This window comes from Sciurus vulgaris, assembly GCF_902686455.1.
Source record: "Sciurus vulgaris genome assembly, chromosome: 12".
Classification (NCBI taxonomy): Eukaryota; Metazoa; Chordata; class Mammalia; order Rodentia; family Sciuridae; genus Sciurus; species Sciurus vulgaris.
Genome location: NC_136473.1, coordinates 13174221 through 13200856, shown reverse-complemented (window position 1 = coordinate 13200856; position 26636 = coordinate 13174221). Strand labels below are relative to the sequence as shown.

At 41.5% G+C, this 26636-nt stretch overlaps 2 protein-coding genes across 3 annotated transcripts in view; one reads left to right on the top strand and one right to left on the bottom strand.

Moving 5' to 3' along the window:
* The window catches only part of LOC306642116 (uncharacterized protein), a 238383-nt gene that overhangs the window by 16979 nt on the left and 194768 nt on the right, over positions 1-26636 (bottom strand). The window lies entirely within an intron of this gene.
* Positions 1-26636, top strand: part of IL2RA (interleukin 2 receptor subunit alpha) — a 43472-nt gene that overhangs the window by 13838 nt on the left and 2998 nt on the right. For both annotated transcript variants that reach the window (XM_079106896.1, XM_079106895.1), the window contains exons 2-7: positions 17086-17268; positions 18706-18816; positions 20965-21180; positions 22338-22409; positions 22728-22799; positions 23574-23640. In XM_079106896.1, the coding sequence (XP_078963022.1) occupies positions 17086-17268; positions 18706-18816; positions 20965-21180; positions 22338-22409; positions 22728-22799; positions 23574-23640 (721 nt within the window). The remainder of the gene's footprint in view (positions 1-17085; positions 17269-18705; positions 18817-20964; positions 21181-22337; positions 22410-22727; positions 22800-23573; positions 23641-26636) is intronic.

The window sequence follows — 26636 nt, the reverse complement described above, 5'->3', positions numbered from 1 at the left end:
TCGCAGTCTCTACCCCACATTATACTGACTTACATGGTCTTTCTTTAAAATCTCAGGGGAAATCCCATTGATATCCAGTTTAAAATCTCCTTAGCAATATGGTCTAATTTCTCAGAAAACTGTCTCTTTGCAGAAGACTGTGGGTGGGATTCACCAATTTAGCGTATTTCTACTAAAAATATGACTCTGTCCCAAGAAATTGGTTTCAAAGATTTGAGGGAAAACTGCTTTCAGACTTCGGAGAAAGAACAGAGTGTTATTTCTCCACACACACACACACACCCACCACATTGTTATTCTTATCTGATGACACTTTAATTTTAATCAGGTTGACATTCAGTGGTAAGCCTGTGGTTAACTCAGGCATGGAAGCTTGCCATCCACCAAAGAGACTCCAGGGTGAGAAAACAACCGGACCCCAAGCATTCCTTTCTGAAGCATTTGGAACCCCCCAAAGCTGACAGCTCAGAGACACTGTGTGGAGGGACACTTTGGGTTCCCTGCTTCCATAATCCTTTTCAAAGTCATGAGGAAATAACTAGATGCCCTAACCCATAGTTTGGGGGTTTTTGTTGTTTATTTTTATAACAAGTGCTGATTTTTTTCCAAAAGGGTCTGAGCCAAGAGTCACTCATTCTCGGCTTGTGGAGACTCTGACCATTTGACCCGGCCAGGGGCAGCCAGACCACAGAAACTATGGGTCAGATAACACAAATACCTCACAGATAACCAGGGCTAATTACTAGAAAATCCTGTGCCTGATTGCTTTGAGATCACCTGCCTGGAACACATGACCTCCCCTCTCCTCTCAGGGAATCGGGCACCTTTCCTTTGATGACAGTAACTTTTCTTAAATTCCCTTATAAGAAAATAATTATCCTCATAACATGGTTCCTCACTTCTGCCTCAGTTTCCTCAGCATTTATACTGCCAGTATGAAAGAGCAAAGATGGATACTTGGGCCAGGGATGTAGCTCAACAGTAGGGTACTTGCTTAGTATGCCCAGGGCCCTGGGTTCCATCCCCAGTACCACTGAAAAAATTAAGATAAAGCAAAAAGTCAAAGGTGGATGCTTGTTTGAATAAATAAATCGATGGATAATATCACCACTACCAACGCTGAAACACCCAAATATTTGCTCAGTATCACAGTTCATTGCAAACGAGCTAAGACGCTAAACAAGGCTTATGTGCTGCTCTTGGGTGCCCATCTGGCCAAAAACAATGGGAGGGCAGTAGGTGGGATCTGTAGTCCCCAAACCACCATTTATATTTCGTACTACCCCATTTTTTTGTTCTAGTCCATATGCACATATACATTTTTTAATTTATTTTTTTTAGTTGTTGATGGACCTTAATTTTTTAAAAATTTATTTATATATGTTGCTGAGAATCGAACCCAGTGCCCCACATATGCTAGGCAAGCACTCTATCACTGAGCCACAACCCCAGCCCCTTCAAATTTTTGTATTGTCGTTCTCATAGTCCTTTTACCACTTCCTCCAGGAAGATGTTTTAGCCTTAATCATCTTGTTGAATTCAACCATTGAGGATTGAGAGCAATGATGGAGACAGTTGATTTGAGAAATAAAGTTGGGAGTCAGACTCTCCTGCTGTGTATAGGGCACTGGACTGGGGGAAAGCCATTTCCCTCCTCTAATAAATGGTCAGGTCCCCAAGAGGAAGAAAAAGGCCCTGAGCTTGTCATTTCCTCAGAAAGAGGCTTTAGCAAAGAATTAGCTGAAAAGAATTAGCTATCCAAGGATTTCCATGCAGGTTGGCATGAAAAGCTCATTAGTTCTAGAAATAATTTAAAATTATTAAAATTTCAAACAATACAGAAAAGCTCTAAGATTCATATCACTATCAAATATCCATCCTCAGGATTCGATGAATGTTTGCAGTTGGCCTTGGTTGTTTCATGTCCATTTTGTTATTTTCAATATGTGTTACAGATAGAGTGGCATTCCCTGTGTGTCCAACCCAACCCCATTCTTTACAATCACAGTAGTGGCTCCTGAGCTTGAACTGTACCTCCTAATGCAATGCGCACTACTGGTTTTTTTTTTTTTTTTTAAATATGCATAGATAGTAAATTCCTTTTGAAACTTGTTTTTTTTTCACTTAAACTTGTTTTTGAAATTTGTTCTTAACAATGCTTGTTTATGCATTTTAACTCCTATGCATCATTATTCTATTGTCTGATTATGCCACTGTTTTATTAATCTAAAACCCTCTTGGTTTTTCTCCATTATAAGCAATACAATAATGAATAGCCTAGGAGATGTACATATGTGCAAAAATTTCTTTAGGAATTTTGCCTATAAAGGAGATTGTTCACTGTGGAACATGGACAGCTTCAATCTTACTACCTATTTTTAAGTTTAAATTTCTCTTCGAAACAATTATGCTAATTTACATCCCCACTAGCAATTTATGAGATTTTCTGATTTCCTCACATAATCCTCACTATCATTAGCACTGAGAAATCTTAACATTTTTGCCATTCTGATAGAATGATATGAAGTCTCATTATCTCAAATTTCCATGATTCTTGGTGATAAATAGAATGCTGTCGCAAATTTATTATTTACTTATTTGCTTTTTAAAAGTTTTTATCCCTTTTTTACTGGGTTGTTTGCTTTTTTACTTATTGATTTGTTAGAGTTCTTTATGTATTCTGGATACTAATTCTCAGGGTAATTGCATGTAGATTTGTTAATCTTCTAAGTTGACACCATTATTATTTACAAACAACAGTTTATCAACTCACTATATTTTTTTACTTGTTTTTATTGCATTAGCTAATCCTTGCAACACACTTGAATAAAAGTAGAGATTGTATATATTTCACCCACATTTCTGGCAGTAAATGGATTTTAAGGTATCTTGTATGTATTGTTTGCTGTAAATTTAGAGTGTCTTCTCTGTCTTCTCTTTGGTACTCTGTTTTTGCAATACTGGGGCTGGAACCCAGGGCCTTGGGCTTAGCTAGCTAAGTACTCTACCAGAGTCATTTCCCAGTCCTTCCCATAAGTTCTTTGAGAAACGTCCCTTTTATTTCTAATACCTTAAGATTTTTTTCTTTTAATCATTAATGGATATTCTTTTAATCATTAGATGATCTTTTTATCAAAATTATTACATGGTTTTCCTCCTTTAAATAGTAAAAGTAGTGAATTACGTCAAGAGACTTTCTACATTAAGCCATTCATCACTGCTGGGATAAATTCAAATGGATCAGAATATCATTTTTTCTTAATATGTTGATAGAATCAGGAGCAAATATAGTATCCTCTTTCTACAGCCCAATCCAAATCATAGAAAGATTAAACTAATCCTGTAAAGAGAACTGGAGAGACTTCTCTCTTTAATTTTATTCTTTTGAAATAGTATGTATAAAACAAATGGTATTTTAGGAAGAACTTACTTTGTATGCTTTCATAATTTTTAATTACTGGTTTAGTTTCTTTATTGGTTATCCTACTTCTTTTTGAATCAACTTTTTCTTCTTGAAACTATTTACCTATGAATGGTTTTGAAGTTGCTCACGTCAACTATTTTCAAATTTATTGGCAGTATATATTCACATGGTCTTTCGTTTTCTTTTAAATTTCTATTTCTTCCTTTTCTTTATAATATTGTTTCTTTGTGCATGCTCTCTTTATTCTCTTTTTTTTGGGGGGGCAGGTACTGGGGATTAAACTTAGGGGCACTCAATCTCCGAGCCACATCCCCAGCCCTATTTTATATTTCATTTAGAGATAGGGTCTCAGGGTTGGGGATATAGCTCAGTTGGTAGGGTGCTTATCTGTCAAACGCAAGGCCCTGGGTTCAATATCCAGTACTACCAAAAAAATAGAGACAAAGTGTCACAGAGTTGCTTAGCAGCCCCTTGACTTTGCTGAGGCTGACTTTGAACTTGCCATCCTCCTGCCTCAGCCTCCTGAGCTGCTGGGATCTTTATTCTTGATCATTATTATTTTATTACAGTAACAGAAAATGGACCAAGACATAACATACAGGTTTAAGATGATTATAACTTCCCATGATTTTTGCCTGTGAAAATAATCTTTGCCCTTTTTCTCTCTCTCTTTCCCCCCTTGCTGGGGATCAGACCTAGGGTGTCGCAAATGCTTAACACAAGTGCTACCACTGAGCTGTACCCACATCCTTGTCCAGTTTCTCTTATGTTAATGTAGCTTCAGAACTTTCTTTGGGTAAATATTTACATGGAATGTATCTTTCAACCCTTTAGTTCAAACTTCACAGGTCATGTTTTAAAAAGCTCTTGCAATAACAAAAACTGTACTTTAGTGGGGTTTTTTTTAGGTGGGGGATGTAGAGGGACTTTTTCCTTCAATTTGAATAGCTCTGAATTTTATAAGTTTAATCTGTTTACCTTTATTATACTATTTTTGGGATTTACTCATGCTGGTTTTTTTTGTTTTGTTTTGTTTTTTTCTTTTGGGTGCTGGGGATCAAACCCAGGGCCTTGGGCTTACAAGGCAAGCACTCTACTGACCGAGCTATCTCCCCAGCTCCCTCATGCTGTCTTATTTTGGAATTTCATTAACCTTTGTTTTTCATTTTTGTTGTATTTATCTTTTCTTGTCTTATATTGAATCAGTGGAGTTTCCTTTTGATTTCTCTTTTCCTTCTATTGGTTTGCAAGTTACACATTTTAATTCTACTTTTAGAATTAGGTCTCCTTTAAAGATCAAAAGTAGTCTTAACTTTCCAAGTCTACTGGTAATTAATGTCTCTCCCAGTTCTCGAATCCTCTGCTGAGAGCTTATTACATTGTTGGAAACTAAGGATCAAAAATTATTTAAAAATGTGATCATTTTCCATATTTTGTGATTGGTTATTTCAATATAAAGAAAATGTTGAAATTTATTTTTATTTTTTTATTTAAATTTTTTTTAAATTTTTACGGACTGCATTTTGATTCATTGTACACAAATGGGGTACAACTTTTCATTTCTATTATTGTACACGATGTAGATTCACACCATTCATGTAATCATACATGTACATAGGGTAATAATGTCCACTCTTTCCTTCCTCCAACCGCTCCCACCCCATTTTCCTCTACACCATCCAAAGTTCCTCCATTCTTCCCTTGCCCCCTGCCACACACCCCCATTATGTATCATCATCCACTTATCAGAGAAAACATTTGGCCTTTGGTTTTTGGGGCTTGCCTCATTTCACTTGGCATGATATTCTCCAACTCCATCCATTTACCAGCAAATGCCATCATTTTATTCTTCTTTATGGCTGAGGATTATTCCATTGTGTGTATATATATCACAGTTTCTTTATCCATTCATCAATTGAAGGGCATCTAATTTGGTTCCACAATCTAGCTATTGTGAATTGAGCAGCTATGAACATTGATGTGGCTGCATCACTGTAGTATGCTGATTTTAAGTCCTTTGGGTATAAACCGAGGAGTGGGATAGCTGGGTCAACTATTCCAAGTTTTCTGAGGAATCTCCATACTGCTTTCCAGAGTGGCTGCACCAATTTGCAACCCCACCAGCAATGCATGAGTGTGCCTTTTACCCCACATCCACACCAACACTTATTATCGCTTGTGTTCTTGGTAATAGCCAAAAATCTTAAATTTTATAAACTGATTTTGTATTTGGCCACCTTTTCAAACTCTTGATAGTTCTAATACCTTAACTGTCTTAGGTTTTCTAAGTACATAATTAAATAGCTCACAGAATAATTATTTTGCCTTTCTTTTCCCAGAAGTTATACATTTTATTTGGTACAAATTTTATCAGATCACCAATAATTTAGGTCCTGTTAAAGTTAATCAGAGTGAGGAAAATTCAAAGATACCACTAAAGCTTTCAGTATTTTCAGAAAAAAAAGTAGGTTGGGTTGGGGCTGTAGCTCAGTGGTAGAGTGCTTGCCTACCATGTGTGAGGCATTGGGTTCGATTCTCAGCACTACATATGAATGAATAAATAAAATAAAGGTCCATCAACAACTAAAAAATTTTAAAATATAGGTTGGTTCAAGAAAAGAGAGAGAAGGCAATGTGGACAGTTACAATGTATCAGGATTGAAGAAGAGATGCAGTATTGACTAAGAGAATAAGGAAAAAGTTATATATACGTAATATAATGTATACAAAACATCTTAAATAATTGGTGATATAGGCAGTCAACAACCAAAAATAACTGAAAGTACAGAAAGTACACCACAAATTTACCATAATGTAGTAGATTAAAAATCCATTATGATCTACTCATGTGAATATAGGCCAGAGGAAAGAAACCAATTCAGAATTCTCATAAATAGTTCTTAGAATATGAATTCAAAAGAAACTCTATTTCCTGGAGACAGACAAGTTTTTAAGTAATACATTTTCAATATTTCTTTCCAGCTCACAAAATACACATTTTATCACTTGGTTATAAAAAAAAACACTGCTCAAAAAGCTATTGTGGTAACAATTAAGATTTTTGGCACACATTACGGATTTCAATTTCACTGACATTATTTCAACTGACACATTTCTGACATTCATACCCTTACAATTCGGTCTCCAGCAAAAATCCTACTTGTAATCCCCCGAACACAGCATTCTATTTCAGGCATCCCCTCTGCCAGGATGGCCTGTCCTGCCCAATCTGCCACATGAGCCCCACATACCCTGAAAACACCGACAGTCAAGGGCAGACCTGGATCCTGGGCAGGGGCAGGATTTCCAACAGGGGTCCCATGTCCAGAGATGGAGAAGGACAAATCATCAGGGCAAAAGGCAAAGACTTGGGGTGTCTGCAGTGGGTTCAATCATATGATTGGTTGACGGTTCAGAGGAATATACCACCTGTTATTTGATTGGCGACTTGGTGCCCAAAATAGTCAACACCTCTTGACAAAAACTTGGCATATGTTAGACAAAAACACTTCCTGGCTCAAAAGAGAGTTAAGGGAGTTTTGCTGTTTATGGTATAAATAAATCACAAAGGTGGAGAAGCACATTTGACTTCATTACTAGGCCATTTATGAGGCCTCTGGTATAGTTAGTTCTGTGCTTAGGGTGCTTGCTTTTGCAGGGAGGAGGAGTTTGTTTGGGTTTTGGTTTTTGGTGGTACTGGGGATTGAGCCCCAGGTGCTCTACCACCAAGCTAGATGCCAAGGTTATTTTTTCTTTTCTTTTCTTTCTTTTTTTTTTTTTTTTTTTTTTTTTTTTTCCTATTTTGAGATAGGGTCTGGCTAAGTTGCCCAGACTGGCCTTGAATTTGAGATCCTCGTGCCTCAGCCTCCTGAGTAGCTGGGGTGGCAGGCCTGTGCCACTGCTCTCAGCTTGATTTGACAGTATTTTAAAGAGGTATTGGAGAGGTGGAGAGAAGAGAGGCAGAGATAAATGGTAGGATGCTGTTGCTATGGCAGCTGGCCAATGGGCTGTCAGGATGGGTCTTGAAAGTCAGTGGAGAAGAAAGCGAGTATTGTTGAGGTACATAATGACTCTGGGGTGTTGATTGGATGTGGGGATCAAGAATGGAATAGAAGAGGATGCTTCAGAGTCAAGCCCCAGTGACTCAGAGGATAAGGGTCATTAGGAGCAGAGACAGGAAGAGAAACACAGGAGAGTTCAACTTTGTATTCCGAGATGATTACAGGTTTACCCCTCTGTCCTCTTCCTGATTGTCTCACCTGGATATGATTATGATGGGTATTAGAAAGAGTTTTCTAAAAGTAAGAGTGAGATCTTTTAAAAGCAAAAATGAGGGCAGCACAATGAGATTTTCACACGACTCCTGCCCCACCACCTGGGGCCGGGTGGTTTGGGAAACTCAGGGTCTCTGGACCTCAGTCCCTTACCAGGGAAAATGACGATGGCAGTGCCTATCTTTCAGAGCTGCAGCAAGCCCAGGTAGGGACCAGGCATCACGGTTAATATTATACAAATAACCCCAAAAGGAGGGTCTGAGCTCTCTGACTTCTTCAAAGATAATGATCTGAACTAAACCACAAGATTACATAAACACCTCTCAGTACCCGGATAGTTTAGATAGTTGAGATACCTCTCAGTAAGATAGAACCTTCAACAGGGGTGTGTGTGTGTGTGTGTGTGTACGCGCGCGTGCGTGCATGCGTAAAGAACACTGGAGATTAAGGCTCTCTGAAATGGGAAATCTCAGAACTGGGAGTCAAGGGACTTGGCTGTAATCTCAGGTTTACCACAAATTCATGGAATGACCACAGCTTCACTTTCCTTATCTAAGTCTGTCCCAGTTCTCAGATTCTTTTGGTCCTATTAAAAAATATATTCAACCTATTCTGTGATATTTTACTTTGCACCCAAAACACTTACTTTCTATAAGTTCTAACCACTGATTTTGTTTTCCCAAGAATGTGGGAAACGATTTTGACTTTATCTTTGGAGTTGTTTCTGGATCTGATGCAGAAGAGAAGGTCTTTGGGGTAAAAACAAGATCGTTTCTTTACCAGGTGGCCCAAGCTCTTGATGTATTCCTGAGTTCCTTGTTAAGGCTTAGCCATTTTTGTGCTCAAGGACTTATTCTCAACTTCTCCCTCAGTCTGTATTATATGGATGGAAAAGAAGAGAGACACAAAGATAAAGTCATTTTCTCAGTGCTGACCGGGCTATGGGCAAAACAACTTGACCTTGATTCACCCGTGAAGCAAAGAATCTTATTTTAGTCTCAGTCCACATCCTCTGGAAGCCCCTTCCTTTTCTTTTTCTTTAATGTCACTCACCCCGGGCCACAAGGGCTAGATGAGTTCTCCAGGTTTTGAACATCAGAGAAAAAAACAACTAAAAACATCACCCCGCCCACAAATGTTTCTCACCCACCCACCTTTCCTCAATCACCATGTTGGGTTCTGAGTCAAGCACTTGCGTACTAACTGCTCTGTTAGGGAATTCAGCAGGGCTGTGGTCCTTGCTCATTGTGCACGGAGGCCTGGGATCCTTAGGAAGGGGCAGGTAGATGAGGAGAAGCACCAGCCAGGTGCTCTCTCTAGATCCTTGCTAGTCAAGTGTGGCTTATCGATGGGCAGCCCCGCAAGGCATGCAGCTTGTTAGAAATGGTCTTAGCCCCCTCGCCTGCCCCCCGCCCCCAGGGAATCTTGATGCACAGGACCCACAGGTGACTTGTGTGTGCACTGCCGTGAGCAACCTCAACAGCAGTCCTGCTGGCTGGAGAGCAGTCAGCTCCTACATCACTCTGCAGAAGTGGCATCATCCTGCTGATCAAATGACTGTCCCCTAAGCAGCCTTCAAGGGCTGGTATTTCTGGATAACTCAAGGGACATGAAAACATCTCAAGGCAGCATTAATTTTAGATCTGGTTCCTTCCTGAAAATTAAAGGGCAGTTTTAGGTCAGGGAAGTGGAGTTGAGGGCATGGGGCAAAACCAAATAAAGGGCATAGCAATTCCACATCAGATGAAGAACCACAGATCTGCATCGACTGACCTTCATCTTCTGACAGGGCCCCTTTGCACGAAGAGAAGTGAATTTTACAGAAGGCAAGGGTGATCACATATCAGGATATCAGGGTTTTATTTTTGGTTTTTGGTTTTTTTGTTGTTGTTGTTTTGTTGTTGTTGTTGTTGTTGTTGTTTTGTCTTATTTGAAATCCAAAAAGTAAAAACTGCACATTTGTCCTTCTGGGAACAGTGGCAAGTGGCTGACAGTATGGTCTAACTTGAAAGGAGAGAGATGATGCCGAGTCAGAAAAGCCGGTCTGATTTCCTGACTCTGTTGCTGTTCGTTCTTGGTTACACTGTTCTGGTCATCTGTGACTGGAGGACCATGCCTGCTCTTTCCCTAACCAGCACAGGCATGGAGAGGTGAAGCAGAGTCCCAGTAATTCATCTGTGGGGGATCCACAACAGAAAGAGAAGTGTGCCCGAGGGTCCCAACCCTCACCCACCATTCTCCCCCACCTGCTCTGTGCTACAGTCCAGAGGAAGGTGGCTCTGTCACCATCGCTAGTTTTTGCCAAGTGTTAGCTGAAGTTCCTACAAGGTGTTACCTTGCAATTGTGCAGAGAATTCCCAGAGGCCACAAATCCACAGATACCCCAAGGACAGTTACATCCATGATGGTATTTCAGGGATATGATGGAGGCGGGTGTGGCAGGGAAGGATTCTGCCTGTGGCTTTCAAACCATCTTCCACAGCAAGAACCTGACGCAGGATGTGTCGTGTCCAACATCAGAAGAGTTAGGTTTAGTGCTCTCAGTGAATGTCCCAAGCAGAAGCCCTTGGGAGTCTCAGCGTTAATAACTGCTGGCTGTCTCTTTTTCCCTCTGCCACATGAAATGTGTAAGAACTTAGAGGCAAGGCCACATCAACGTGCCTGGGAACCTGTGGCAAGGGTCTCCTCCCAGGAGCCCCATAATCCAAGCTCGAAGACCTCACAGCAATACCTCCTAGCCCCAAGTTAGTAATCTCAAGTTCTCCACTCCTGAGGCACTGAATGCTTTACTCTCAGAAGAGAAGATGGCATCTAAATCCAAAGAGGTACCAATACTGAAAATATTCTCCTTCCCACCTTCTCAAGAAAATTCTGTTTGTCTCACGAGCTTCCAGGACCATTGTGGTTGGAGCTGGGGATGGAGAGAGCAGAGAACTGGAAGCGCCGGGAGGATAGAATGGTTTATGTTAACAACTCAGAGCCTCTGGGAGAAGCAAGGAGCAGGTCTGGGAAGATAAGAGCAAAGGTGCGGTGAAGAAAAGCCCTGTTGTTCAAATTTGGAGAAGGAATTGTCAGAGTCTTTAGTCAGTTAACCTAGAGAATTAGGGCAGCTGCCAGGCTGTGTTATGAAAATAATGATTAGCATAAAGAGTATTTAAAAGCCCTTTGTTGAGTCATAGTACATGGAATTCTCCTTCATTATCTTCCCGAAAGACAGCTACACGTTATTTTTTATTCATTTTTGGATGTCGTCCTGCTATTTCTTGAATGACACCAGACGGAGAAGAGGTAAAAAATAATAATAATAACCTGTTTTATTCCAATTAAATTTTAAAAAACCAAACCTCCAGGGCTGTCTTCCCCAACATTCATCTAGATTCCACTTGCTTCACGTGATCTCTGGAAGACCCTTGGAAAGGCCTTTGTTGTGGAGTGAATATGGGAGTCCCCCAAAGCCCCCGTGTTGATGCAGGGATATTCAGAGATGCAATGATTGAAGCATGAAAACCTTCTCAGTCTAGTCTCTCTCCAGTTTAAATGGACTGGTGGTAACTGTAGGCAGGTCGGGTGCGGCAGGAGGAGGTGGATCACCTGGCATGTTCCTGGAAGGGTGCTCCTTCCCTGCAGCCCCTCCCCTACCTGCCTCTTGGCCACCTTGAGATGAGCAGCTTCCTTCCACCACACCTTTTCGGGCATGATGCTGTGCCTTACCTTGGACCCAGAGCAGTAGAGATAGCCCACCACGGACTAAACCTCTGAGACTGTGAACCAAAACAAACTTCCTCCTGTAAGTTTTCCTTGTGGGATATTTTGGTCACAGTGTCCAAAGCTGACTAACCTGACATTTCAGGGTTAATTATTGCAGACAACTCTTTACTGGTTGCTACAGATCTGGAAGTTCTTGTGTTCAATTCCTGAAAAGATTATTTTATGAAAGAAGGGTGGTGAGAGTAGGAAATTTTGGAACTTCCTCTTGTCCCCACATGACCTCCTCAGATACTCAGGCTAATTTATGATGACTCTGGAAGTTTCCAGATGGCCTTATCTAGAAAAAGATACCATTACATATGAAAGAGTAAAAGGGCCTCAAAGATAATGGGTCTGACCCTTTTCAAATTTACGTGTTTAGAAACTTTCTTGGCTTGTGGTTGAGATGCCAGATTCTAAATACATCTGAGGTTAATCTTTGATTATTTGTGCTAATGAATAATTTATAAGAGTTGCTAAGTGTACTTTTCATTGATTTTTGTGGAGGTGAAATTATTGGAGAGTTACACAGAGAAATTAGAGAAATACACAGATTTGAAGCATACGATTTGATGATTTTTGAAGGTGGGTCGCCCTACTGCTAATTCCTTCTGGTTGACCCACCTACCACAAGAAATGACTGCTCTGATTTCTATCTACTTAAGTTCTGTCTTCTCTTGAACTTCAAATAAATGGGATCAAACTGGATGTATTTTGTCGTCCATAACTTCTCTCGTTCGACATAATGTTTTTGAGATTTATCAATGTTGTGTATATCTGTTCATTCTTCAGTTGTATGAATATGTCATACACCATTTGTCTGTTCACCCAATGATGGATATGTAAGTTGCTAAGTTGGTTATTAATTAGGCCACCATAAGTATTTTGTAAAAGTGTTTTTGTAGACATATTCTTTCACTCCTCTTAATTGCTGGATCATATGTTTAACTTCATTTTTTTTAATTTCAGTTTTCCAAAGTAATATTGTACTTTATATCCCAGTGACTCTGCTTCCTCTTTAACATTTGGTGCTGCCAGTCTTTTTGTCTATTCTACCCATTATAATAGGTGCATTTCATGATGGTTTTCAATTTGCATTTTCTTGTTATCTGTTGTGTGCTCAAGCACCCTTTCAAATGGTTGCTGATAATCATGTATCTTCTTTGGAGGAATAACTGAACTGTTCAAGTCTTTGCTCATTTATTTATTTTAGTATTTGTATTTATTAATTTTATTTATTAATTTATTTTTCATTTTTTTAGTATTGATTTGTGGTTCTTTATATATTCTGGAAACAAGTGATTTTCTCAGATGTATGTGTTGCAAATCTTTTCTCTCCGTTTATTTTAATTTCTTACTGTCTTTAGATTAGCAAAAACTTTTATTATTTTTCTCTTATGATTAGTGCACTTCGAGTCCTAAAAATCTCTGCCTGCCCCCAACTTCAAAAGTTATTTACCTTTATTTTCTTTTAGAAGCTTTATAGTTTTAACTTTAATGTTTCTGTCTATCAAAAAAATGGAAAATAAATAAATAAATAAATAAAATGTTTCTGTCTATCAATCAAGCGGAGGTTGAGTATATGAATCTTTGTGTTTACATATAATAAAATTAAATTATGTGTAGGGGATGAGGTTCTTTTTTCTCCATACATTTGTCCATTTGTTCTGGAAGTATTTATTGAAAACATTTTCCTTTTCTCTTGGAATTGATTTGGCAATTTTGTAAAATTAATTAATGAAATATACATATGAGTGAGTCTAACTGCAGACTTTATGTTCTGTACCATTACTCTATTTGTACTTAAACCAATACTATGTTGTCTTGACTACTATAGTTTTACAGGATGTCTGTTTATCAGATGGCATGAATTTCCAAATTTGCGTGTCTTTTAAGATTATCTTGGATGTTTTAGATTCTTTGCATTTCTACAGAGGTTTTAAAATCAACTTGCCAACTTTATACTAAAAAGTATGTCAGATTTTAAAATTGCAATTGAATTGAATTAATGGATGAATATAAGGTGAACTGACATCTTTTTCTTATTAAAAAAATAATCTTCCAATCCATAAACATTGTATATTTCTCAATTTAGTTCTGTTAAAATTTATCTGAGCAATGTTTCCATTTTCAGTTTAGAGGTCTTGCAAGTTTATGATAAATTTATTCATGAATATTTCATGTTTTTAAGTCATGGGAAATGCAATTGCTTATAAACCTTGTAATTTCTAATTGATTGTTTTAGTGTAAAGAACTAACAGCAAGTGATTTTTGTATATTGAGATTGTTAAACTTCCTAAGCTAAAAATTCCATTTGTAGATTTCTTAGTAATTTTAAGTAAACAGCATTTTGATCTGTGAATAATTTCCTCATCTTGAAATCTATTTTCTGTTATTAATATAGCCATACCAGCTTTCTTATATTTGTATGATGCTTTTTTTAAAATCCTTTTACTCTCAAATCTATCATTGTCTTGTATTCAAAGCGTGTTCTCCTATAAACAGCATATAGTTGGGTCCTGCTGTTTTTTCCAGTTTCTATCCTTTAATTCTTGTCCATTTATATTTAATGCAATCACTGATGTACTTGACTTTAAGTCTGTCTTATTACTGTTTCATAGTTGTCCTCTGTAGTCTTTTTACTCTAGTCTTCCTTTTCTCTCCTTATTGTGCCTAAAAAAAATCTGTGTATATACATATATGTGTATATATGCACAATGTGAATATACATATATACATGTACACTGTGAGTGTATATATATGTGTATATATATATATGAATTAGTATATATATATATATATGAATTACTCTATTTCTTCTATTACCTTTTAAGATACACTATTTGTACTATTTTATTATTTGGTTGGTTTCTCCAGGCTATTCAGAATTTATTCTCATTATCATAATCTACTTATACCATTCCATGCATGATATCAGAATTAAGAGTCAATTTCCTACCTCTTTTTAAAATTTTTCATCTTGATAAAGATATTTGCTAAGTTGCTGGGAGTCTTACTAAGGTGCTGAGGCTGGCTTCAACCTCTTGAGTTGCTGGAATTACAGGTGTGAGCCACTAAGCCCAGTCTATTATTTTATTTTAAAAGTTGTCTTTGTCTTTCAATAAAAAGATGGTATGTTCATATACCTAAACATTTACTAGTGCTCAATATTATTTATAGTAAATTTATATTTCTAGATAATTTCTCTATAGCTTGAAAAATTGCCTTAGCACTTTCTTTTTAAAATTCTTTCTTTTATCTCCCTTTGGGACTTCAGTTAAATGGATGTGAGATGCTGTAACAATTCCCTAAGCTTTCTCTTACCTGATCCTGGGGATTGAACCCAGGGCCTTGTGCATGAGAGGAAAGCACTCTACTGACTAAGCCCCCACTCTCATTTTTGAAGAATTTTTTTCTCTAAGTAGAATTATAGGCCGACAGGCCTTTTTTTCTTTTAAAACTTTGAATATGTTGTCCTATTCTCTTCTTATTTCCATTGTTTCTTTGAAAAGTCAGTCATTACTCATCACTTTCCCATCTATGCATGTGTCCTCTTTCTCGAATCACTTTTAATGTTTTCTCATTTTCTTTGGTTTTCAGCAGTTTTGCTATGATGTGCATAAATGTGCTTATCTTTATGTATATCCCGCTTGGTGTAATGAACATCTTGGATTTTTAAATCAATGTTTGTCATCAAATTCAGAAATATCTGACCATTATTTCCTCAAATAATGCTCCATTCTTTCTTTTATCTCCCTTTGGGACTTCAGTTAAATGGATGTAAGACTATTTGATATTGTTCCAAAGGCCACTGAAGGTCTGTTCAATTCCCTTCTCTATTTTTTATTTTATGCTCATCAGTTCAGAAAATTTCTATTAATTTGCCCTCAATTGAATTCATTTCTAATATTATGCTTTTCAGTTCATTTTTTTATATATATAGTTTTCATTTATCTGCTAAGATATCATTTACCATTTATCATTTAACCATTTTCCAAATTCATTATTTTTTGAAGGGTAAAAATATAAATATTTTAGGCCAACTGGTCATACAGTCCTTATGGCAACTATTTGGTTCTTCCACTGCAGCTGTAAAGCAGCCATAGATAAGATGTAAATAAGTGAGTATGACTTTGCTCATTGAAACTCTATGAAAATAAATGGTAGCCAATACTCAGGTCATAGCTATGAAGCTATGAGGTTTGCTTTTTCTTTAGTTATAGTAAATGTGCTCACTGATGGAAAATATTTTAAATAGTTGCTCTAAAAATCCTCATCTGTTAATTCCAGATTATTTTAGGGTTTGTTTCTATTTTTTTAAAGTGGGCCATATTTTCTGTTTTTTTGCACATCTATATATTTTTTTAGGTTACTAGGTATTATGAGTCAGTCATGGCAGAAGTGGTAGAAGCAAGAGGTTCAAAACATCATAACAGGAAGCAGAGAGAGACTCCACTAACCAGGGATAAAATATATATCCCAAAGGCACGTTCCCAATGACCCACTTCCTCCAGCCACATCTTACCTGCCTATAGTTACCACCAAGTTAACCCTTATCAGGGGATTAATTCATGGATTGGGTTAAGGCTCTCATAACCCAATCATTTCACCTCTAAACCTTCTTGCATTTTCTGACACCTGAGTTTTTGGGGGATACCACCCACACCTGCCAATCTTCTCTGGAAACACCTCATAGACACCCAAAAGAGTGCTTCCATCAGTCCATTGCAGTTGATATCCAAAAATAGCCCTCACACTAAGCAATGGGCCAACCAACAGCCAGGACTAGAGCAGCCAGGCCTGATCACCAACACGAATGTTCTCATGAAGGGACAGACCCTGCTATGGTAGAGACTTCTGCTTCCCTGCCTCTTCACGTCCCTGCCATCCCTCCATCAGCTTCCTTTATTCAATCTGTGGCATGTTAATAATAATCCAATCTCTTGAATCAGAAGAACTTGTTGCAAAGTATGCAATGGAATCATTTTTTCTGATTAGGCAAGGACCAGATTCCCCCTCAGTAATTGGGTGTTGGGCCACTGTTCCTCATGTCCTTACTGGAACATCAGTATCCATTTTTTGAACTGAGGGATAAGGTCTTCATGGTATGAAAAGATAGTCAGTAAGTCAATGGTGGGCAGGTAAGTGAGAATTACATCTCCCACATGCCAGACATTAAGTGGAGCATTTATGTTGATTTCTTCCAAAAATGGTGCAGAATCATTAACTATACAAAACCTGATATTTCTTAGTTCCTGGAAAGCATCTTGCATTAACACATTTAGTTCCTCAGTTAAACTAATTTGTCTTTTTCCTCTCCTTTCCTCACATTCCTTGACAGTCCTCTCCCTGTGTGTATTTGCTAAACAGGAGGCATATTCAAAATAAAACCTCATTGATTTTTTACTCATTTAGTATTTACTGATTTTACAAAGTAACTTGGGTGAAAACTCCTGAACCATGTCTCACACAAAGATTCCTAGACACCCGTGGCAGACTTGCTTCCTTTCTAGGAAAAAGTGGAGTGTATATAAATCCTTTAAGCAGTGAAGGAATATGAGATTAAGTCATTGCGTGATCAAATTCGTGAGGTCTGGCCAGGGCCTCCTGAAGTCACGACCCACTTCTCTCTCTTTGCAGAGTTTTGCGATAACGAACCACTAGAGATCCGTTTTGCCACCTTCAAAGCCTTGGCCTACGTGAATGGCACCATGTTAACCTGCGAATGCAAGAGAGGATTCCGCAGAATACAAAACGGGTCTCCCTACATGCTTTGTACAGGAAACTCTTCCTGGGAAAACAAGTGCCAGTGTGTAAGCTCTTGTAAGTGGTTCCTTTTGTAAACCAAGGGAAAGACAACTGCAGGAGAGAATGAGACGGAATCCAGCTTCTGTCTTGCTGACAGGAAGTGGCCAGCCCGATCTATGGGATAACTCATGCTAGAGGTTTATGAAATGATCACTCATTAAACAAATGCTTAGTAAGTGTCTACCAGTTCTAAGAATTCTTCTGGGCTTTCTAAGCCTAGATCGATCTGTCATTCTGCTGTTGCCTTTCTCCTTGAATCCCAAAAGCTCTCTCACAAAGCCCTATTTTGCACTAGGCTTCATACCCACCCTGTGATATTAGAATGTGCTGAAAGTAGTAGATTTGTTCAGAGATTGTGGGGGTCAGTGAGTGAAACGACTGTGAAGTCGGAAGATCGCTGCTCTGTTGAAGCACCTCCTGGAGTCATTTCCCAGCAGATGTCTGCCTCATTCTAAGCTGGAGTCCTGACCCCCACCTCACTGGGGTGCTCCTGTGCAACTCCTTTGCCAAACTCTTTACAACAGGGAGGGGTGTTATAGGAGGAGTCTTCTTGCCATTGCTTTAAGATTGCACCTGTCCAATTGTAAGGATTTGAATTGCGCTAGGGGAATGAAGGGTTCACTGGGTGGTGGAGTCAGGCCACTCCCACATACCATCACACATACCCAGTGTCTTAGTCAGCCATTTCACTGCTATGACTAAAAGGGTGTGCATGATGGCATGTCGGAGTGGCCATTCCCATGCAAGACCAGAACAATTTTAAAGGAGAACAAGTTTATTTGAGGGCTCACAGTTTCAGAGGTCTTAGTCCATAGAAGGCCAGCTCCATTCCTTGGGGTTCGAGGTAAGGCAGAACATCATGGGTGGAAGAGTGTGGCAGAGAGAAGGAGCTCACATCATCAGAAAGCAGAGAGAGACTCCACTCTCCAGATACAAAATATCTACCCCAAAGCTACACCCCAATTCCCACCTCCTCCAGCCATACCCTACCACTTCAATTGATCACATTGGGGATTAATTCACTGATTAGGTTAAGACTTTCAAAACACAATCATTTCTTCTCTGAATCTTCTTACGTTGTCGCACACATGAACTTTTGGGTGACACCTCACATCCAAACCATAACACCTATGTACAACGTTGACAGACCCAATAGCAAGAAAGGATCCCTTTTAGTGAGACACACATGAGCAAAAAGGATTATCCACCAGAAAACCCTTGATTTGTTCCAGAAACATGTTGTAGGCATTGTCATTACGTACATGAATACGTAGAGGCTCCCGCAGGGCCAGCTACAGCCAGGCCTACCCAAGGGAGGGCTTGCCCCTGGCTCTTCTGTGCAACACCAGCACCAAGATATTGCTGAATGCGTCACAGGCACTGAGAGATGCCTGTGGGTTCTATTTTAAGTATTTATGAAGCTGTTTGCTGTACTCCTCTCATATCTTCTAGACCCTGGGAACACAGGGAAACAAGTTACTCCTCAACCTGAAGAACAGAAAGAAGGGAAAAACACAGAAATGCAAAGCCAGTTTCAGCCTGTGGACCAAGTAAACCTTCCAGGTAAGCGATGCATCTGAGCAACTGTCTAGCCGACTTTTGGGAGCTGACCTTCTCTTGCCTGGAAATGACATGTTTCCCGAAAGGAGGGAATTAAGTCCCACATACTGTCCATAAGTGTGTGCATGTCTTTCTCCTCTTCTCAGGACATCATGTAGACAAGAACCATCACTTATCATTGGCAGGCTGTGTGCTCAGCATCTCCAGCCGCCCTTACAGCAGCCAACCTGGGCTATGATTTGGGAACTGGCCAAATAGAACTCCACTCGGTTCAATTCAATCCAATTCAAAAGCACGTGTTGGGACTAACTGTGTGCCAGGCACTGCCAACAGAAGGCCCAAACACAAGTGAGACAACAGTTCCTGCCCTCCAGGAAATCCTCTGGTTTTCTCTTAAGTACAAGATGATGAATTACAAACAGAACAATTTTTGTCCAGGTGTTTCTTCCAGGATGGAGGTATAGAATGTGCTCTGCTATCCTGATGATGCTTACAGGCTCCAGAGGAACATCTCCTCACTAATGAGCTGGAGATGAGTGAGCTCAGCCTGCCAAGTGCATATGCTTCCATGAAGGCATGATGCCTGAAAATGGAGCCCACTAAGAACACCTGAGCTTTGCCACACAAAGACCCATTTGTCCTCTGCTCATTTTATAGCCCTACAAAGAACCTTCCCTTATTGTGTATAATCTCATGTGAGCCTCACAGCCCGGTGAGTCAGAGAGCAGAAAGTATTACTTCAATTTACCAAAGAAATGGAGGCGCCAAGAAGTGAAAAGTGCTCACATAATAGGACTGGAGTAAGATCCCAGGTCTCCTGGATTAGATGAGGGATCATTCTACTGAATACTTATTTTAAATGACTTTGAATTTATTTATTGCTTCCATTACGGGGGAAGGGAGGCCAGTCTAGGGACACTGATGCACCATGGTGGTTTTTCCCTTTGCTCTCTGACTCTGGGCTGCACTGGGGTTTCCAAACACATTGAATGTGTGCTTTGTTCTACTTCCCCCATGTCACCCGCACAATTATTGAATGGCTTCAGAAGTCAGGGTGGGTTGTCCTTTCGCAAGAGAAAACCAGCTGGCTCTGGCAGAGGGATGCTTCGTGAATGTCATAGTTTGGATGTTTTCATTTGAAAGAAGAAAACACAATTCAAACAGGCTCAGACAGTGATGGATTTTATTGTCCTTTAAGGAACATTTTATTCTGAGATTAAAACTCAAGTTTAGTCAAGATTTGCAAGGCACTCCAGGTCAGAAGTCAGCTGGGGACAGGGTCATTCGGCTTCCTGCAGTATCAGAGGGCTTATCTAGGGTACTTGGGGTACTGAGGCTTATGGAGCATCTGGAAGTTCATGACATGTGAAGTTTCATGGTCTTGGGTTAGAAGGTACACACAGTTCTTTATGATCAGTCTGAGGACAGTGGATGTGGAATTCTGAGATTAAATCAGAACAGAATGTGATCTCTGAGGCCAAAGGCCAACCAGTCCTGGGTTGTAGCAGTGTATATAAAATGGGTGTAGGGGATCTTAGAAGTCTCAATAGGATTCATGTGGGTCAGGCTGCAGGCATGGCTTGATCAGGGTTCATGCTCCATTTTTTTGAGATTCTCTCCGTTCCTCCTTCTGGCCTTTGGCTTTTTCCCTGGTCACCAGCTGCCACTCAGGGATGTATTTCCTTACTTCTTCAGCAGAAATCCAAGATGTCTCTACTTTGGGTTCAGCCTGCCCTGACCTCTGAGCTAAGTGTGTCCTTTCCATCCCTTCCACTTCTCAAAGTCCTCGCTACCTTCCAGGAACCGGCTCAGACACTTCCTCATCTGGGTTCGCATCAGTCAGAATAAATGACTCATTCCCCTGTGTCCCCAACAAGAGTCTGCTGCACGTCTATGGTCCTTACCACCCTCTGCCTTCATAGTTCTTACCCCAGGGACTGTCCAACCCTTGCAGGAGTGACTGGGTCTCTGGGCCACCCCACAGTGCCTAGCAAGGTTCCCGACATAGGGACATTCTCAATCCCTGTTGGTTGATTGAAACAAACAAACAAAAGAAAAAGCACCAAGTTTCAGTCTCTAGCAAGAGGCCACCTGGATGTATTTGCAATGCTTTCCCCAACTTGCCTTGAGAACCAACCGTCTCCCTTCCAGGTCAATGCAGAGAGCCCCCTGCGTGGGAACATGAAGACACGAAGAGAACTTATCATTTCATGGTGGGGCAGGCACTTCACTACCAGTGCATCCAGGGGTACAAGGCCCTACGGAGTGGCCCTTTCAAAAGCGTCTGCAAAATGATCGGTGGAAAGACGAGGTGGACCCAACCCCATCTCACGTGCCTGGATGAAAACGAGCCCCATCCGTTTTCAGGTAGGTGGCTCCTCTCTTGGGTCCACTCCCTTGCTCTCTCCCTCTGGCTGACCAGGGTGGGATTCCTGATTTGACCTGCCACATGACCTTGGGTAAACTCCTTGAAGCCCTGGGCCTCAGTTTCTTCTCATTCTAAAAAAGAGAATGAGATCTTGAAGGCCCCTTCGCCTCAAGTGGCCCTGTGCCCAGGGTGGGGATGAACAGTCAGAGATGGAAGAGGAAGTTCTCTCAAGTGTCCCAAAGCAGGGGGATGCGGCTTAGGGCAATAATGCTGCCCTTTGTCTAGCTGATCCTGAAATTCCACTACTTCCCCAAGCTACCCAAACCTCAACCTGCCGCCCACGTGCGTTTTCCTTTCACTGATTTATGATGTAAATCTGTCATTTGGCAAGTGCTCCATGTTACCAGGCTCCTTCCTGTGTAAGTCCCCACCTGAGCTTTGATAAAAGTGCAAATGTGCAGAGAAGAGGCGCACTCAAACATGAGCGTGTGCATGCACGCTCTTGCACATGTTCCACCTGCCTAAGCTGAGGTCTTCGGCCATGTGTTCTGAAATCTGACTCCTTCCACATTCACCCGTGAGAGTTCCTGGTTTCTTTGCTCACCACGGTTTCTCGTGCCCCATGACTTCCTCCGGGGTTTTCTGGGGTTGCTCTTTCTTTCCCACGGCCTGCCTCCCTTGAGCCACCCTGACGGCCAGAGCATGCCCATCATTTCCTGCACCAAGGTCTGAATAACTGACCCCAACCTGGGACAATGACATTGCGGAGGAAAGGAGGACCTGTCAAGGAGGAAAGCTATCACTGTGTGCATTTCCCCTCCATTCGATGGTGCATAGTGCTTGTGTTATTATCACCCATTTCCAAGTCAAAGGTGGAAGCCAGGGCTAAACCGGGAGACTGGGGAGAAATCGCTGCTCACAGTTCCACGGATAGCCAGGATCCGCTGTCCATCACCTGCTCTGCTGCAGCCACTTACCTGCTTCTCAGTGACCCTGATGTGAAACTGTGTGGTGTGCCATCCCCAGAGATGTGGCCACACCAGGAGTCATGCCTCAGCAGGCATATCTGGGGTCAGCTGTGGGGCGCAGGTGCAGGAGCGGTGACTCCCACCTCCCCACCTGGGGCCCTGCAGGCAACACTTTCTCTCTCTCTCAGGTGAAGTTGACACTCAAGCAAGCACAGATGCTCTTCCTGAGAGTGAGACTTCCCACACCATCACCACAACAGGTATGCAGAGGCACTTGGCCATTAAAGCCCCATCAGGAAAGGGCAGACAGTCCTTCTGATGCAAGGCTCTCTGGCAGATGGGCAGTGTCAGGAGAAGCCAACCCTGGCTTCCTCCCCTCTCCTCCAGAGCAGGGACACGCCTCAGCAACCTGCACACCCCCAAGCAGGTGTCAGAAAGAGGAACCACAGGGCCAAGGTCTCCAGGCAGAGGGACAAAGCATCCGCCCCCTGCTACCCATGGAGAAGTCACCCTCCCCAGCCTGGTGAAGTACTCTATTTGCCACCAACCAAATGTTTCCCTCACCCCTTTTTTCACAGATTTCCAACAACACTCAGAAGTAGTGACAACCATGGAGACGTTCATATTTACAATGGAGTACCAGATAGTAGGTGGGTCGTGTCATTTTCTTTGTGGACAAAATGTGCACCAGACATGGACAGGTTGATTGGCTGGTTTAAATGACCCTCTCCTCACACTACATAACGTTAATGCGGATAAAGGCAAATCCAGATACTAACATTACCCAAGAATCAGTGATAGTAGGTTGTGAGTTAATTCTCAAGCCAGGCCCACCCTGTTCCTCTTGAGGGGGTCTGAAAGGGCAAAGCCCCATGCCCTGAGCCAGTGAGAGGCCAGGGAGAGAAAACAGCTGCATACACACTGCAGTTGTTCCTGGTAGAAGTAAAAACAGGCTTTGGAGTTACCTCTGCCTCAATAACTTACACGGCTAACTCCAGAACCTCCATAAACCAGCAGCTGGAAAATGTGAACAGGTTCAAGAGTGACCTGTGAACCTCTCACTTATCTTCTGTTTCAATGATTCTTTCACCAGACAGACTTCACTCGCAGCCTCCTTAGGTAAGGCCTGGTCTCAGCCCTTCTGAGTGCTTGTCTGTCAGTTTGCCCCAGAGGAGAGGTCCCAGCTCCTTTCCTTAGAGGCGCTCCTTCCAGGCCCATCTGGCCCTTGTCCACCTTGAGCCTCCTAAGAAATCTGCAGGAGTGGAACCTGTGTTCTGAGAAGGGAGGGCGGAAACTACAGTGCCCAGCCTTCAGGAGGCTCTTGCTCATCTAGGGCACCTTCTCTCCAAGCTTTGGGGACCCAGCGTCTGCTGCCCGACACCCTGCCCCAGCACAACCCTGCTGAATGCCCTCTCTGTTGACAGTGGCCGGCTGTGTTTTCCTGTTGATCAGCATCCTCTTTCTGAGTGGACTCACCTGGCAGCGGAGATGGTGAGTCCAACATTGTTAAGGAAGGCTGTCATCTAGAGCAGGGAAAGCATCCCAAAGTTTGGTCCCTGGAACAGCAGCATAAGCACTGACCAGGACTGAGGACTAGACCAAGAGTATTAAGAATTAAGAAGAAACCATTTTGAGAAAAGTCTATCTACCCCTCTCCCTTTAGAGACTAGACTGTAAGACCCACTGTGTCAATCTCTGAGGGTCCAGGACATCCCCACCTGCCAGAGTCCACTCTGGCCCACCCTGACATAAACTCCCAAGTAAGACCTGAGAAGACATGGATCCACCCCTCAAAACCCAAAGCCCTAAGATTCTTTACTTATCCCACCCAACTGAAGCAGGTTCCCTCCAATTTTTAGAGGTCCTCTAGCCCCCCAGACACTCTGACTCTCCTCATGTGAACTTAAAAGTATGAATTATCGCAATGCAAATGAGAAGCCCTTCAGGGTTATCGTATGAGGAATTATCCACAGACCTGGCAGTCCCACTGTTTCCCTAAGATATTATTTCAGGATTATAGGAGGTGAAGTATGTCAAGTGTCTGAGATATTGTTAGGTCTTCTCCCTCCTCAAGCTGAGTACTTGGCAAGGAACTTTCCATTTGGTAACTGAAAAACCAAAAGCCCTCAGTGGAGAGTTTACGTAGTGAGGTAAAGGACTGCGTGAAACTGAGTTCCCACAAGACCTCCCAGGATTACAGTATCTGGAAAGATTCAAACATAAATCTCAAAATGACCCCCCAGCTCAAGAGAGCTTGTCGCCAAATCCTACTACCTAGAATCTAAAGCTCATCTGATGGTGCCCCCTTGTGGTTAAAAAGATGTTCTACATTTAATTTACTGAAAGATCATGACATTTCAGACAGAAATTTTATTTATTTATTTATTTTTGTGGTACTGGAGATTGAGACCAGGGGCACTTTACTACTGAGCTACAACCCCAGTCCTTTATTTTTTTTTATTTTAAGACAGCATCTTACTGAGTTGCTGAGGCTCATTTCTGATTGGTTTATTTTAAAGAAATTACCAGGAACCAGCAATGTGTTACAGCAGGCTCACACTGGTTAAATTTTCAGGGATTTTTCTTTTTGGACAGTTTGTTTTGTTGTTGTTGTTGTTTAGCAGTGATAGGGACCAAACCCAGGGCCTTGAACACGCTAGGCAAGCTCATTACCCCTGAGCTACATACACCCCCAGCCCTATGAATTAGTTTTTAAGCACAGCTATTCTTGAACGTGAAAGAGTATAAGGTAACAATTAAATAAATTATATTAAAAACAAGGGCAATAAATAAAACTGATCACTTCCTAATTATTTTACTACATTTCACTGTGATCTTTGCTCTCAGGGCAGTTCCCATCTACTGTACCTGCATCATGGAAATACCACAGGATGGTGTGCTATGTGCATCTGTTCCCAACTCTGTGTCCAGGGATGTCACATGGGCAGCTGGATGCTAAGCATGATGGGAATACCATACAATGGAAACAGGCAACGTTTTTCAGAGGGTTGTCGTTAGACATTCCTAGCATACCTCTGCTCAAAGCTTTGCCCTGTGAAGCCCTAAGCAAGGTAGGGAGTAACCAGATGTTCTTGTGAGCTCAGTAAGGACTGGGAAAAGTGAAAAACCATACTGTCCAATATAGCAGCCTCTAGACACCTACAGATATTTAAGTTTAAGCTTAAATAATTTAAATACCATTAAGAAGTCAATTCCTTGGGCCAGGCATGGTGGCACATGCCTGTAATCCCAGTTACTTTAGAGGTTGAGGCAGGGAGATCTTAAGTTTGAGTCCAGTCTGGGCAATTTAGTGAGATTTGGCCTCAAATTAAAATAAAAAGGTTAGGGATGTAGCTCGATGATAGTACAAGTGCCTCACATAAGGCCCTGGGTTCCATCCCTACTTCTAAGAAAATAAATAAATACATAAATAAAGTAAGTAGGTTCCTTGGTCACATTAGCCACCCTTCAAGTCTTCACTAGCCACATATGGCTACCTTACTGGACAACACAGAAGAAAAATATTTCCAACACTGTGGCAAATCCCATAGGACAATGCTGGCCAGAAACTGGGAGTTTAGATTCATGCAACTCACTCAGCACAGTTGGTTAGTATTAGTAATCATATTTGGCAACCACTGTCCTCCAGGTAGACACAAAAGCCTTTAGAGAACTACTCCTGGGTTTGGGGCACTGTGCCAGGGACCCAGAGATGAATACGACACAGTCCTGCTCCTAGGAGCAGTGGAGACAGGAAGAGAGGAAAAAACAAAACACACAGGAAAACACCCAACTTGAAATAAAATTCTTAAGTCTAAGGCAGAGATGTGGCAGGAGCAAAGGGAAGGGACACTGTTAGGGCCGAGGGTGCCTGAGATGTCAACAGTTGGGCAAAGAAAAGCGGAAGCGAGCAGAGGGAGTGGGAGGAAGGGTCGTGGGTGTGAGACAGCTGGTGACGGATCATGGCTTTGGGAGAAGCCACGGTCTTGAGCAGCTGGTGTCAAGTGAAAGAGGCAGGGACGAGAAGGGGGCCATGCAGTAGGGATGGGCCAACCAGGTCACAGAAGATGGAGCCAGGCTGAGAGCAAGAGACCCCCACAATGCCTTACTTCAGGGGTGAGTGGTAACCCTGGCCTTTTAAATGGCACTACCACGCTGCAGAGGACACATTTACAGTGGGCAATACAGGTGGCAGCTTGATTAGAATCCAGGGGAACAAATCCACATGGGAGATGATAAAAGCTTGACTGGGTCAGTGGCTCCATGTTAAAAGATGGGGATGGGGGTGGCGGTGGGAGGGGGATTATCCAGAAATGCACAAAGGAGGATCAGCTAGAGGATTTGTTGGCTGGGGGAAAGTCAGGGATGAGTCAGAGAGGACCCTCAGGTTGCATTTGTGTGTGATAGTGGGACCCTGAGGCCACTGTGTCCTAGAAGGAAATGTAAAGTGAAGATCTTGGGTAATATATCCCTTGGCGGTTAGCCAC